Source organism: Passer montanus, unplaced genomic scaffold, assembly GCF_014805655.1.
Source record: "Passer montanus isolate IOZ18808 unplaced genomic scaffold, ASM1480565v1 scaffold33, whole genome shotgun sequence".
Taxonomy (NCBI): Eukaryota; Metazoa; Chordata; class Aves; order Passeriformes; family Passeridae; genus Passer; species Passer montanus.
Window position 1 is genome coordinate 2,679,342 of NW_024368041.1, and position 16,080 is coordinate 2,695,421.

The 16,080-nt window shown below is 44.2% G+C and overlaps 1 protein-coding gene across 1 annotated transcript; it reads left to right on the forward strand.

Annotated features, from left to right (window-relative positions):
* The first annotated feature begins 1,040 nt into the window (after nt 1–1,040).
* Nucleotides 1,041–4,859, forward strand: UTP23 (UTP23 small subunit processome component). Its single transcript, XM_039715520.1, has 3 exons — nt 1,041–1,295; nt 3,305–3,479; nt 4,352–4,859. The coding sequence occupies exons 1-3, from the start codon at nt 1,108–1,110 to the stop codon at nt 4,736–4,738; spliced, it is 750 nt and encodes a 249-aa protein (XP_039571454.1). The 5' UTR covers nt 1,041–1,107; the 3' UTR covers nt 4,739–4,859.
* The last annotated feature ends 11,221 nt before the right edge of the window (nt 4,860–16,080 follow it).

Sequence of the window (16,080 nt, forward strand, 5' to 3'; positions counted from 1 at the left end):
AGGCAGAAAGATGCCTCCAGTGGAACCTACATAGCAAGACAGATGTCTCCAGTTATCATTTTGATGGTATCATTTAAGGTATCACATCCTCTTGCCTGCCTGAACAGGGGCATTAAGTTTGGTTTCTTAATGCCAGGTGTCTGGTGTGTTCATGTTTTGTGTAGGATGGGGAGGAGTTTGTGCACTTCTTCAGTGACAGCTGTGTCCCCAGATTGCAGCGCAATTAAATTGCTTGGGGGGGGAAAAAAAAAAGGAAAAAAAAGTAGAATATGTGAATACGTGCTTTTCAACTTCAGTTTTGTGCGCATTGAACTTAAGATTGATGTAGCCAATACAAGCAAACAATATAAGCCTTCCAGGTAACAAGTGTCAGGATGAGAGGATGTAGTGTTAAGCTGTGCCAGGAGATGTTTAGATTGGACATTAGGTGAAATTTCATAACACAAAGGGCTACTAGACATTGGAATGGACTGCCCAGGGAGGCGGTGGAATCACCGTCTCTGGAGGTGCTTCACACTGAGCATGGCACTCAGTGCCGTGGTCTGGCTGGCAAAGCGGGGTTGGAGCCTAAATTGGACAAGGTGACCTCAGAGGGCTTTTCCAACCAAGCTGATTCTGTCATTCTGTATGCTGATGTGTGATTAAACTACAGCCTCTGCGACAGCAACTTTATCACTACAGTGAACTAGCAAAAAAAGAAAAACTCGGCATTTCTTATCTTGGCAAACGGCAGGAGCCAGCACAGCACGGCAGAACAAGCGGCAATGAACCAACCCTGAGGTTACCCCTGTGCAGGGCGGGACCCTCCGGGGACGGGGCAGCTGCCCCGGCCGGCCCCGGCTCTCGGGGCACATCTCGGCACGGCACAGCCCGCTCCCGGCTCTCGGGGCACATCTCGGCACGGCACAGCCCGCTCCCGGCTCTCGGGGCACATCTCGGCACGGCACAGCCCGGCCCCGGCTCTCGGGGCACATCTCGGCACGGCACAGCCCGGCCCCGGCCCTCCGGGAGCTGTCCCGGCCGGTCCCGGCTCTCGGGGAGGCCCCGCCCGGGCCTGGCGCAGCTTCCGGGGCAGCCGCGGCCGTTCCGGCCGGCAGCGCGGGCGCCATGGGGGTGACGAGACAGAAACACGCGAAGAAGATCATGGGCTTCTACAAGAACAACTTCCAGTTCCGCGAGCCCTTCCAGGTGCTGCTGGATGGCACCTTCTGCCAGGCCGCGCTTCGCAACAAGATCCAGATCCGGGAGCAGCTGCCCGGGTACCTGGGCGGCGCGGCGCAGCTCTGCACCACGCGGTACGCGGGGCGCTCCGGCTGCCGGCCCGGGCCAGGGAGGAGGGGGCGCTGGGGGCTGAGGGCAGCTTGCAGGAGGCCGGGAGCATCCCTCGGACATCCCAGCTGCCTTTCCGAAAGCGGCACGACCTGCGGGGCCGGCGGTAACCCCGCTGTGTGAGGGAGGGCCGGGTGCGTCTGCTTGGCGAGTGGATCCAGCAGGGCCGAGCTGGGATCTCCTGGGCCTGGAGGGAGTTCCTGCCTGGCCCGAGCTGCAGCCCGCCAGTGCTGGGCTGTTTCCGAGGCAGCTGCTCGCAAGGGAGGACAAGGATGGGCTAGACCAAGATAAAGCATGCACACTACATACTGAAGTTGCCTCCAAGTTGCCTTTGTTATTACTTCACTAGATATATTGCATATATTAAAATACAAAAAATACAGTTACATTGTATATCTGCAATAACAGAATAGCCAACTGCCCACTATGGAGGCAAGTAGTGAAAATACCGGGAAGAGGTATACCCTAGGCTCAAAAAACACACCGAACCATCTTGCACAGCATCTCCTAAACAGTATAAAGTATTGAATCATGTGGTTAGCTGTGAAAGGTTTGGGAATTGCTGTGATCCAAACTGTTCCTGTCATGTTGAAAAATCACTTCTTGCTTCTTTTGTCATCAATATCTGTTGGTCATTTTGACCAGCTTCCACTTAGGCCAGCTGAATGGACCTGTTTTCTCTGCTTTCAGAATACTTGAGTTGCTGATGGCACCTCAATGTTATGAAAAGAGCCTCACAGGGGAAATGAGCTGGCTTGGTGGGGTCTCACTAGTGTGGAGTAGGGTGGGAGCATCCCCTCCCTCACCTTGCTGCCTCTGCTGCTTTTGATGAAGCCCAGGACACAGCTGGCTTTCACATTGCCAGCTCATGTTGAGCTTCTTGTCCACCAACACACCTCCCAGTCACTCTTGCCAGGGCTGCTCTCAATCCATTCTCTTCCCAGTATTTGTGCTTGGGTTGCACTGATGCATATACAGGACCTTGCACTTGGCATTGTTGAACTTTATAAGGATTACACAAGCCCATCTGAAGCCTCTCCAGGCCCTTCTGGATGGCATTCCTTCTCTCCAGAGTGTCAACAACACCACACAGCTTGGTGTCTATGGCAAACTGCCTGAGGGTGCACTGGATCCCACTGTCCGTGTCACTGACAAAGATGTCAGATATCCCAGTACCAACCCCTGAGGAATGATACTTGTCACTGGTCTCCATTTGGACGTTGAGGTGTTTACTGCAGCTCTTCAAGTGCAACCCTGCAGTCAGTCCATATCCAGCAAGTGATACATCTGTCAAATCCATGCCTCCAGTGTAAAGACAAGGATGTTGTGTGGAACAGTGTGCAAAGCTTTGCCTGAGTCCAGTTGGGTGACATCTGTTGCCCTTCTTTATCCATCAGCACTGTAACTCTGACACAGAAGGCCACCATATTTTTCATGGTTTCCCCCTAGTGAAGCCATGTTGGCCTTGTTTTCATCACACCTTATATACCTTCCAGGAGGAAAGTATACTCCATAATCTTGCCAGGCACAGAGGAGAGACTGACTGGCCTGGTGTTCCCCAGATCTTTTATTTTCGTTTTTAAAAATAAATTACATTTTCAAGTTATTTATAATAAGTTAATTTTAAAATAAATTAAATTTTAAAAATAATTTTATTTGTTAGGTAGTGGTTCATATGCTCAGTGGGATTCAGGCATAAATTTTAGGACTCAGCATTGTCACTGATGTGAATTATTTTTAAATCATTTAATATATCTTAATTGTATTACTGGTTAACCATGTTTACAGCCAAGGAAACCTTGCTGATGTCTTCAGATGGGCTATTGCTTTCGGAGTTCTGGGTGCCATTTACAAATCATAGGCCCTGAACAACTTTGCATTGCTCATTCCTAATTAACTTACATCAGTCTTTTGCTGTTGTAAAAATATGAGTGGTTTTTTTTGTTTAAAAATTATTGTCTCTTTTGGTTTTCAGATGTGTCATAAAAGAGCTTGAATCACTGGGGAAAGCACTGTATGGAGCAAAATTAATTGCCCAGAGATTTCAAGTTCGAAACTGTTCTCACCATAAGAATCCTGTGAGTGGTTCAGCCTGTTTACTTGCCATGATTGAAGATGGCAACCCTCATCACTTCTTCATTGCTACACAGGTAAAAGCTCATGGGAAATGTAGCTCCATTTCATTTGAAGTGATGTTTTGATACCTAAGGATAAAGAAGCCTACAGTAGTCTTGATTATGAGGTTTTAAATAGTTGGTGGGAATTAATAATGTAAAGCTTTACTTGCTCTTTAATGTATTTCCTAATTACGAAGCAGGGAATCTTTTCTCCTACTTGAGCAACTAGACTTTTTTCACTTTGTAATGATACTGCTTAATTTAGGTGAAAGAGTATGAAAACATATTGACATGTAAAAAACAACTCGTGAATGTTAAATTGCATATTGCTTGTGTGTGCATCCCCTTCTCTGAACTGCTTGGCACAGTAGTCTGAAAAATGAAATTAAATCTTAACATACATATAACTTCAATTTTAAGACATTTTGAACTAAAGAATAAATAACTATAAAAATTAAAAAGGCATTTTTTTCTTGGGTTTGTTATTGGGACTGCATGTATAAATAATATGCAATAGATATAAAAGAGTTTATAGTAGAATTCTTTATAGTTATGTAAGTTACAGCAGTTTAAAAATTATTTATCACAGAAAAAATTATGTTACTTCTTGTGGAGTGGTCTGCATACAAGTGAATTGGGACTTTTTCCTCAAAAGATGTATTTATGCATATACATGCAGGAAAAGGGAAAATGTTGGTAAATTTTGCATTAGAAGTACAGCTAATCAGGAGAGAAATTGAAATTTAGTTCCTCTGAAAGGCACTGCCATGCATATCTGCTAGATTAAGTTTCTTATCTTTTTCATAATGTAATTTATCTTCATAGTTTTGTATTAAAAGTAGGTGCATTTGAATTGCAAATACTATTTCATCTGAAAATATTGACTGAAGTGTTTAATCTTGCAGGACCAGGAATTATCAAACAAAGTGAAAAGGAAGCCTGGCATTCCTCTCCTCTTTATTATTCAGAACACTATGGTGCTAGACAAACCTTCTCCTAAGTCTTTGGCATTTGTTCAAAAGTTGCAGACAAATCAGCTTGTTCCAGAGTACCAAAAACAAAGTATCGTGGAGCTTAAAGAAAAAGAAGGACTAGTAAAGCAAGAAGGTGAAAAGAGAAGAAAACGCAAAAGGGCAGGAGGCCCCAATCCTCTCAGCTGTCTGAAGAAGAAAAAGAAGAAAACACAGGAGGGTCAGGAGCCTTCTGCTGAAAAGAAGAAAAGAAGAAAAAGAAAACGAAATAGAGTTAAAGCAGAAACTATGCAGTCAGTGCAGAAGAATGAAGGAGAATAAACCCATCTTTGCAGACAACACAGAACTTGAACATTGTTTGAACTTTGGAGAAAAAAAGATAGATTAATATGCAGTCATATGAAATTGAGTCGTTAATATTAAAATTTATTTTTATGAGGTGGTTCTGCTTATTACTGTATCTCAGTATTTTCAGGTTATTGTCCTAATAATTTATTCTGTTGTTTAGTATTGGGTTTGTGACAAAATATTTAGGAAACCTCATATGTCATTATTCTCTCCAGCATCATGATTTGTGTTAAAATTCACATGCTATGTAGCAGTTTTTAAGAAATGCTTCTTGGCCTCCATATGGATTTCAGTGGGATATTAGACTTCTTTCTAAATCGAGGTTGCTAATCTTAATAAAACTATTTTTTACAGCTGGCCTGTTAGAGATTATGAAACTAATCTAATATAACACAATAACTTATTTGTCTATGTTTGAAGACAAAAGTTAACTCTTGCAAAGAGACCACATGCCCTCAAAAGCCCTGTCCAGCCTAAATATTTCTGTAAGTACTACATGAACCAATACTTCTCTTGGTGTTGATCTTTATTAAGAAAATCACGGAGGGTGTGCAATTGTGTTGTTATTCCTGACATTATAAGGGCATCTCTAGTCTTGCCTTGCCTATTTCATTTGTAGTTTATTCTTTTCTTTTTTAATAGCAAAAATGCAACTTAAAATTTCTGAATCAAAGCAATAGGTAGCACCTAATGCCATCACAGTATAGCAGAGCTGTGCAGGACTCCTGGAATACAAACAGCTGAGGGTGGTGGGACTCAGGCCCTGCTGACTGTTCTGCTGTTCTGTAAGGTTAGGAACAGATCAGAACTGGGTTGGAGGAGAGTTGTGGTTTAACCCCAGCTGGTAACTCAGTCCCATGCAGCCATTCACTCAACTTGCCCTGTGTTGGGATGGAGAGAATTGAAGGGTGAAGTGAGAGAACTCGTGGGTTAAGATAAGGACAGTTCAATAAGGAAAGTAAAAAGCATGCAAAACAAAGCAAAACACAAGCAGTGCAGAAAAAGGAATTCATTCACAGCTTCCCATGGACAGGCAGGTGTTCAGCCACCCCCAGGAAAGCAGAGCTCCATCAGGTGTAATGGTGACTTGGGAAGACAAACACCACTCCAAATGACTTCCCACCTTCTCTCCCAGCTTTATATGCTGAGCTTGCTGCCATATGCTGTGGAATATCTTGGGTCAGTTGGAATCAGCTGCCCTGCCTGTGTCCCTTCCCAGTTTCTTGTGTCTCCCTGCCTACTTGCTGGTGAGGTGGGAGGCAGAAAATGCCTTGACCCTGTGTAAGCACCACTCAGCAATAACACAAACATCTCAACACTTAGGCACAAATCCAAAAGCACAGCTACTGTGAAGAAAAGTAACTACCCCAGCCTAAAGCAGCACAAGGAGACAGTTCCTAAAATAGTTTCAAGTACCTGGTTTTCTATAATAGCTATTGCTTCCTATGCCTCCTTAAATGTTTGGTGGTATTAAGAGTCTGAATGACCGAAATGACAATAGAGACGTGTGTGGCATAGCACATGCCATGGCATCAGTGTGCTCTCACAGTGTTCCCAGTCATCTCTTGCCAGAGTTTTAAACTTTTCTCAATGCCTTTCTTCTTAACTGAGATGTTCTTAAAAGGAAAGCTTTTTTCTTCTTGCCTACATGGGTTTAAGCTGTGCGTTCTAAATTCTTTAGCCTGTGTATCATTCATTTGCAAAGTAGTTCTTGTGCACTGTCTGCACAAGTTCTTGAATGTCTGGAGTACATAGCTATGACACTTTCTGTTGGCTTTTCAAATTGTATAGACAGTTGTTTCACAGAGTTTGAGAAACTAGCTTGAGTGATGGGAGTTGGCCAGTGTTAGCAGACTGCAGGGTCACATCTGGCCAGGACAGGAGGTGCATGGTGTGCTCTGTGCTCGTGGCACGGGACATTGCTGCAGCCCCAGCCCAGGCCTTCCTCACACTACAGCTGCTAGGAGCAGGCTGTGTCTGCATTGTTCTGTATGAGACCATAAGCATCTTTGGAACAGACTGAAGAGACAGAAGCAGGGAAGAAGGGTGCTGTAGTCAAGATAAAAGCTTTAATTGAAATTTAAAACAGTCGCACTCATTATGGTGTTGTTCCCACATTGATTGCTAAAGTGAGTCCTGAGGAGAAATTTAGTAACTCCTAGAAATACGTTAATACAGCATATTTGTTTGACATCTTTCTCAAGCTGTCATAGTCCGTATACCTTCACTTCTTTGGGCACAGTCCCATATTAATGTAGCTTTGCTTCCCATTCCTCCATAAATATTGCTTGTATTTCTTCCTCCTCCCGAAACCCACTTACAGATATCACTGCTGCAAGTAAAACTTGGAGCAGACAGCAGAGTTGTTTTGCCGTCAAAATCTCATTCTGAATTAAAAGTATATTAACTTTACTAAAACATAAAGCGGAAAACACCCTAATGATTTACAGCAGTCCCTTTCAGTGTCACTGAAACACAAAGCTTAAATTCACCTTTTTTTAAAGACCGTGAACAGACACAAACACAATTTCTGTAAAAAAAAAAGAGAATATTTTAACAGTCATCTAATGACTCCCACCTTAAGGAATTTAAAACAGCATGTATCTGTTTCCTTAGCATTTGAACACAAACTGACTCATGGTGCTGCCATTGGGAAGAACTGGAATACAAAGGGAGTGAGCTCCTCAGAGAAAAGCTGAAATTTCTCTGCTGCACACATGCATGTCTGTGAGCTTTGGGAGAGAGCTCCCACCCAGGCAACAAGCACAGGCAATCAGACTATATGTTTTACTGCTTTGAAATAGAAAGAGAAGCCCGCCTAGTTTCCAAGTGCAGCAGAGTGGCTGTGTTTACCCCGTTAAACCTGTGACCCTGGGAGCAGCGGGTCGCACCGAGCGCGGCCGGCCCTGCCCGGCTCACGGCGCTGTCAGCGCTCCCTGCGGGGGCTCTCGGGCTGCGCTGCTCTGCCTGCCAGGTTCAGCGAGGTTTAGCTGGCCCAGGCTGTGAACCTTGGCAAGTGCCTCTAGGAATTCAGCAGTGTGAATCTCTAGGAGCATCCCTAGGCCTGTGAGAAACACCGCTGTGGGAGCACCCACAGAGCCAACTTTGCTGCCATAGGTGTTCAGTCCATGCACTGCCCCAAAAGCCACTGCCTTATTTATCGATAAAAAGGCTGGAGTTGTGGCCACAACTCTGCTACAGACAGGGTTCCCAATATAACTGTTCTCATGAAGTTTAGGATTGTTTTGCTCCAGGGTGTTAGAGAGACTGGCTTCAGTTTTGAAACTACAGAAGCCAGAGGTAAATCAAAAGGAGCTTGATCAAAAACTTCTTTGGGGCTATTGATTTCCTCTTTTCTCAGACAGTATAAAAATATACCCCAAATCCTAGGAGCAGCTCACTAAGTCTTTTTTATTTTTTCTTTAAAAAGACAGGGGAAATAACCAGTGTTATACAATACAATGTATGCTACATGTGCAGAGTAATAGAGGAAGAAAACAATAATACATCAGCCACAGTCTGCAGGGCATTAATGTTGAATTTAGGATGGAGTCTCATCTACAAGCAGCAGAAGATATTTACCTAGACTGCCTGCCAATTCAATTGGCTGGATTTATATGTTAGCGTGATCTGGTACTGCACAATAAATCACTCCCTGGGCATCTGTTAATGACACTAAATAGATGAGTTAATTAGAAGCTTCTGGAACCTGGGATGTTTATGAATCATTAAAGTAAATATGAATATGGTATGACTTGAGGAATAAATACATTCTGGTGGTGAAAGGAAAATAGGATGTCCAGATTAGTCCTGCTCATTTGTTTTCAGCTACACTGATACAGTGTGAATGACTTCTCCATCAGCTTTATAGTGCTCCTGGAGTTTCTTGAACATGTTCTGTCAGATACAAGATGAAGAACATGGCAACAATACCATTATTTATATTCACTGCATCTTTCATATAGAAGTTTCACAAACAGCTACTGTATATTTCATACCTCTGTGTGGGCGTAATATCTCACACAGGGAGCAGCCAGAGATACGGGAATGAACAAATAAGAGCCCCAGCAGGTGTTATCATTTACAATTTAAGGGAGAAAAATTGCAGTGTTTCGAGAGAGAATGACAGAAAGCAAAAGTTTTTGTACCCAGAGAGTCGGGAGTGAGAGAGAGACTGCACCTTGTGATTTAGGAATGGCCTAACTAATGCCAGGAAAGGGGCTTGTGATGTATTTCTGGTAATTATTATGTCTGTGCACTCCAAGCCCCAGATTTGTCTCAGGGAGCTCAGCTGTCTGCACACAGAGGCAGTCATTTTGTAGAAGTTGCTACAGCTTGTTATAGAAGAGACAGGCTGGGCTCCCTCGGGGCGACTTTGTTTTCTGATTTCTTCTCCTGTGATTGAGAGGGAGAGCATGCAGCTGTGCTTTGTGTATGGATACAGGGAAACAACGAAGCTGTTAACAAGGGTCCAATTAAAAACAACCCAGAGCTGAGAGCTGGAAGGAAGAAAAAAGACAATATATTAGTCACTGAGATTTAAACAAACCAAGGAAGAGAGAAAAAATATATACATGACGGTTTCACAGTGTTAACTGGAGGAAAGAATTGGTCAGCAGTGAAAGGTGAACCAGAAATGGCTCAGCAGTCAAGAAGAGTAGGGAACACAATAATAAACCACAAACAAGTTTTTTTAAAAAATCTTTCTAATTACCTTAAGAAAATCTCATTACCCTTTGTGGCTCAGTTTCTGCCTTTTCAAAACAGCAAGCTGAACTGGCTAAACTGCTCACAGACCCTGTGCTGATGGCCCAAGAATTCCTGCAGAATGTCAGTCTCATGCCACCAAACACTTTGTGTCTTTATGGTTTTTCAATATCACTCACTTGGCAGCACTGCAGGTTTGCAGCCAAATCATTCTGCTGTAGAGTTTGCCTGACCTTGCACGTGGCTCACTGCCCAGCATGCAGATATTACATCCAGGAGCAACCCTACTCATGCCATTCCTGATAGGGTTAATTGCTCCTGAGGGTACTCACAGCAATACTCTGAGATAGCCAGCCAGCAGTTCTGGCATAGTATGGGTTCTTTTTAAAGTCTATCTCCTTCCAATAACTCAGTAGGGGACCTCAGAAGTTTCTTGTTGCAGTCTTGACTTATAGTTGATCCAGAATGATCTCGTTGCCATATTAATTCCTCTGGGAACAAAGATGCTACTGATCTGACTCTTCAGGGTGGATACTCTTTCAGACTGTCTTGGAGAAACACAGAAAATTTTTCACTTTGTGAATTGGCACCCACTTTGACAGCCAGGTTTTCAGAAAAAAAACTAAGAGAACAAACACTTTTCTAGAATTCCTGGCTCCCCCTTTCTGTCCTGACCTCTCTTTCAGCTCTGAAAAATACAAGCAGGGCTGTTCTGGGATGGTCCAAAAATCTGTCTCAGCCAACATCACGCCTCCAATAGTGGCTGAATGCTGTTCTCAGGAGTAGAATGAAAATTGACAAAACATCTTCTTGGTGCTTCCCCAAATGACTTTCCAACTTTCTGACAATTTATTAGGGAGTTTCTGACCCAAGAAAAATATTTTGTTTTTAACAGCAGACAATGAATTTCTGTTTCACTAATTTGTTCAATCTCTCCTTGAAACCATGTAAACTTTAAACCTCTAATTTTCTGTGGCAAGGAGTTGCATAACTTGAACACATCTTATGAAAAATACTTTCATGTGTCAATTAAGAATCTGCTGCCTACCAGCTGGCCCTTATAATGGGTAAAGGTTTAAGGAGTCATTCCTTAGTCATCCTTCCCATGCCACTTGTGCCTGAATAGACATCTGTGCTACTTCCCCTCATTCATCTATTTTCCAAGCTGATGTGTCTTCTATATCACAAACAGCAGTACCTAAAAGAAAATCAGATTTCAGCTTAGTCAGGCACACTTGAGAAAACCACAGTCTCTACCTTCAGATGGATCTTCTTCAAGGAAGAGTGTGGCCAGGAAGAATTGTGAGAAAAGGTGAAGGACAGAAACTGTGCATTCAATTCTTTGTTTGTCACAGACTCCATGGGTGCTTCAGCTGAATGCCACTGCCCTTGAACACGTCTGGGCTTCTTGCCCATGGAATGACAGTGAATGTTCTTCCCTGAGCTCCCAAGCTCTCCAGAGGCTGGCATTCACAACTCAACTGGTACTGTGCTGATACTGTTCTAAGAGCCCAGTCATCACCCAATACAGAATAAATCCTAAATATAACTCAGCGGCACTCCAGGCTTAGGACTGTATCCCTGTACCCTAAATTTAAGATGTAAATGATAATTAGGATAAGGCATAATCATAGAACAGCCCAGGTTGGAAGGGACCGTGAAAGATCATTTGGTACAACCTTTCACAGAACGGGGAGCCTAAATGAGATTATCTAGCACCCTGTTCAATGATGTCTGAAAAACCTCCAGTAATGGAGACTCCATCCCATCCCTGGGGAAGTTGTTTCACTGAATGATTGCTCCTTGTGTAAAAAATGTCTTTTTTGTGTTGATATGAAACCTCTGCCAGTGTCACTTGTTCTTGTTGCCCCTTGTATTCTCCATGTGGATCTTTGTGAAGAGGCAGGGTCCTCTTGTAGTCACCCTTTAAACACAGTGATGAGCTCTCTCTAAGCCTCCTCCAGGGAAAAAAAGTCCTACTCCTTCAGTCTTCCCTCACAGAGCAGGTTCTGCAGCTCTCTGATAATCTTCATGGCCCCTCTTTGGACCCTCCCCAGTCTGCTTACATCTTTCTTGAATTGTGGGGGCCAGAACAAGACACACTACTACAAGTGCAGCCTGACAAGCACTGAGTGGGATGGTGAAGTCCCTACCACTGCAATTTAAGCCCCTTCAGATGCAGCCCAGGATTCAATTCACCTTTGTGGCTGCAGCCACACACTGCTGACTCATGGTCAGCTTGTCATCCACCCCAGGTCCCTTTCAGTGATTCTGCTCCCCAAGCACAGATCCTGACCTGTTCTGGGCTCTTTGGTTATGTTGTCCCAGGTGCAGGACCTTGCACTTGTTAAACTTCATCCAGTTCTTGCTCTCCCAGCCTGCCCAGGTCTTTCTGAGATGTCTGTCCCTTCTGAAGTGTCCTCCTCACCATGTAGTTTGGTGTCATCAGTAAACTTGTTGAGGCTGCTTTTCGTCCCATCATTCAGATCATTTATGAAGATGTTGAGCACCATGGGGCCCAGTGTCAATCCCTGGGGGACCCACCCCTGGTTTCCATGACTTTTCAATTAGTATAGACAGTGGCCTTGCACTGAGAAGTAGCTAATTTCCCTGCCTTGTTTAGCAATGGTCCGGTGTCTTACCTGTTTCTGATTCTGCTTTTTGTCATATGGCTGAATACCAATTTCTTATTTTTCTTGACATCTCTGGCTAATTTCAGATCTAGCTGAGCCTTAGCTTTCTTGGCTGCCTCTTTGCATGCCCTACCACAGTTCTCGTAGTCCTCAAAGGCTTTGTGGCTGCATGTCCATAGCCAGAATCTTCCCCCAGGACCCATGTTTGTATTTTTATCCCATTTGTAGGCCTTGCCTCTCAGTATCCATAATGACTTCAGAATATGAGTTGCCTGTCCATATTAGATTTTTTAAAATTAATTAAACTGGATATTAAAAAAAAAGAGTTCTGCATCATCATTAGAATGCCCACAGAACTGCAGTGTTTCTTTTTTCTTTATGTAGCAAAGAAGTCAGATTTATTGTTGCCCTAAACACAAACAACAGCACCGGTGTTAAGCTTCAGTCAGAGATAAATTTGCACGAAGATTGGTGCTATTAGAACCCAGGCAGGCCTGCCAAGCTTCTGAGAAGATAGTAAAATTAAAATGGGGATATGGCATTCATACAAATCACTGCATTATGCCAGACAGGTGAATTTTCTTCCATGTATTTGGCCTTCTGTGATTTCTGGGGGACTTGTTTTCAAGTTTGTATTTACTTCTTAATGATAGTAAGAACTAGAACATTGTTATTATGTATGCTTGACAATACAAAAATGGTAGACAATTAGCTTCCGTTATGCAGAGTATCTGAGGTCTGTTTAATTTATTAGATTTTTACTTGGTCTCTGTGTGTAATGGACTAGGAAAAGGTAAGAAATAAGGCTGTATAATTAATCTGAAAAAATTCTTGGTTCCTCCCCCCACTCCTTCCTTTTCAACTAATGAGATTTTTAATTATTATTTTTTAGGGTTGTTGTTGCTGTTGTTATTATTTATAACTTATTTAATTATGTGCTTTAGAATAATTTTTGGTGGGCACTTGCCAGTTTACTAATATTCACTGCCCACTACCTGATGGTGTCAACAAACACACCATCTGCTCACTTGTGCCTTCCAGAACTCTCTGAAGTAGCTAGCTGACTCAAGCTGCAGGTGGTAGGATTGCTCAAAATACATAATTACCAAACTTCTAAGTAACAAAACTTTTTTTCATGTATACTTTTATAAAATCACATTTGATTGTAAGGCTTTCTCAACTACCCTCCAGTTATACACAAGCTTACTTCCACCACAAACATATCTGATAGCATTATGCTGAAGAAGAAGGCTAATGCTGTGCTTTCACATTTTTTTCGGAAGGATTTCTCAGCATGGTTTTTCTCCAGGCCAAAACTGTATATCCCAGTCCCTGGACACATTTCCCTTGACATCATCCTCACCTGCCTAGTGATAAGAACCACTTTTTTTGTATATTTGAGTGTGTCCCATCTTGGGTCATCCTTCTAGCAGATTGTGGATGGAAGACTGGATCTCAAAGCCGGGAGCCCTCCTGTAGGACAGTGCTTGAGGCTTGGCTGTTTTGTGGCTGCTGTACCCTTCCCTTTGGTTACTGATGAATTAATCCCTGTTAGAACATGTTCAAAACAGAAATCTCAGCAGGTTACAGCAATAATAATAACAATATCCTATCAAAAGGGGAAATAAAGCAATATTGTTGATAGTGGATATCTCTACAGGCTTTTTACTTGAATTCTCTGAAACAGCTAGTGTTATTTCTGTGACTGAAGATTAATTTCTGTGCTATTATCAAATGTAACCCTTGAGGAATTAATTGCATATGTATCTCATATTGAAGTCCTATTTATATGATCAAGCAATCTGGAACAGATAAGCCCCTTCTTGGGAAACCTCTGCTGCTTGACAATATTTGCCTTTGCCTCAGACAGGTTATGTCCCCCGGGACCCCAGGAGCTCACTAAAGCACCATTTGTAATGCAGCGTGACAAATCCCGGAGCCAGGGCGATAATCTCTGCAAACTCTGTACACACAGTCCCCGTGCCTCAGCAAAAGTGATTAATGGGCTCTGCGGAATCAGCATACGGCCCTCTGCATTAATTACTTCTGAAGGACGCTAAGCGGGAAGCCGGAGCTCTGCGCAGGATGTGGGGAGGCGGCGGCGGGCCCCGCTCGGCTGTGCTGGGGAAGGGGAGCGGGGCAGCCCGAGCTCCCCGGGCCCCGGGGGCGGCTGAGGGGCAGGCTGCGGTCCCGGGGCTCCCTCAGCTGTGCTGGGGAAGGGGAGCGGGGCACTCCGAGCTCCCGGGCCTCAGGAGCGGCTCAGGGCCAGGCTGGTCCCGGGGCCCCCTCAGCTGTGCTGGGGAAGGGGAGCGGGGCAGCCCGAGGCCAGGCTGGGGTCCCGGGCCCCGCTCGGCTGTGCTGGGGAAGGCGAGCGGGGCACTCCGAGCTCGCCGGGCCTCAGGAGCGGCTCAGGGCCAGGCTGGGTCCCGCTCCGCAGACAGCGGGGACGGCTTGGCCTGGGTGGGCCCGGGACGGGCACTAACAGCAGCTCTGCTCCACACACCCTTCTTGTGCCCTGCTCACACTGGGTGCTGTGGATGAGAGAACCTCCGCTCGGTTCGGAGCGGGCTCAGGGAGAGCAGCCGAGGGGACCGGGGCTGGAGGGACGTGGTCCTTTCAGGAGTGACCGCGGTTTGCGATTTTCCCTCTCTCTCTCTGCCATAACTGCCGTGATTTAAAATGCACAGGCCCTTTGTAAATTATTGCAGCTCTGCTGCAACGACTGAAACTGTGCCAATTTATCTCCAGGGAAGATCTAAGCCTAAACGTTTTACAGAGAAAGAAAAGATGAGGAGAGAAGCATGTATTTATCTTTCCAGTATGTTCTCTGGGCTTCATCCAAGGGGATAACTTCTACATCTTGTCTCAAGTCCTTCAAATCCCAGCTAGGGGATTCTGGTTAGAGACCCCCACGGAAAAGTCTTAATGAATTTACCATGCATTTTTTCCAATTCATTAAAAATATGTCAAATCCAGTGAAGTACTCTAACCTGCCTGTATATTTTTCCCTTCTCCCGCAGAAGTCTATGGCAATAATACCATGGCGTACCCAGCCCTCTGGGGTTCCTCAGTGGTGGCACAGCCCTGGCTGCCCTCCCAGATGTGATGAGTTTGTGCCCAGCTGCCTGAACCCCTGTCCTCAGACCATAACAATGATCTCAGCTGGAAGAAATAATTTGGTTATACTGACTGTTCAGTGTGGCCAGTGACCCTGCACTTGGACAGGAACCATATTGATAGTACTACAGCGGGGGAGAGCCACCCTGACCAGGATTTGACCCTCCATCGCCTGATGAACATAGGAGGTGAACCTTTCCTGACCCTATCTTATACACAAGAAAACAAAAGCAGAAGTGTCTTTTCCAACTTTACATGCGAGGGATAAGAATTACAGCATTTTGGTTTCCTTATCTTGTGCTGATCATAATATTCTAATCCATTCTTAAAGAGTGTGTTCATCTGACAGTCACCCTCCTAACTGAAGCAATACACCAAAAAGAACAAACATAGGAAAAGATACCTACAAGGACCCTTTGCACTGTAGCATGCTTGAGTAACAGAGGGGTTTGAAACATGGGTAAACACATAGGACAATTTTACATTTTCTCAAACCACCCATCAGGTGTAATTTGGCATTACACTTGATTTCTGAAGGAACTCATCTGAGTGAGAGATAGAAGCTCAAAAGCTTACAAATCAGATGTAAAGATAGTGGTAAAAATCCTGCACACTGTCTGCCAGGAAGTATCTTTAAAAATGTGTCTCTCAGATTTTACCAGGTAATAGTTCACTGTTTTCATTGCATTACTCTGTATTGATGAGAAAATGCATGAAATGTTTGGAAAATAGCATGGCATCTAGTTTTACAGAGTATAGCCTCCTGAAATTGCCAGGATAAAGACAGGGCAGCAAGTCACAGACACAGCAAGGAGGCTTAGGTCTCTCTTCTGAGACATAAGACAGCTTGAGTTTTAA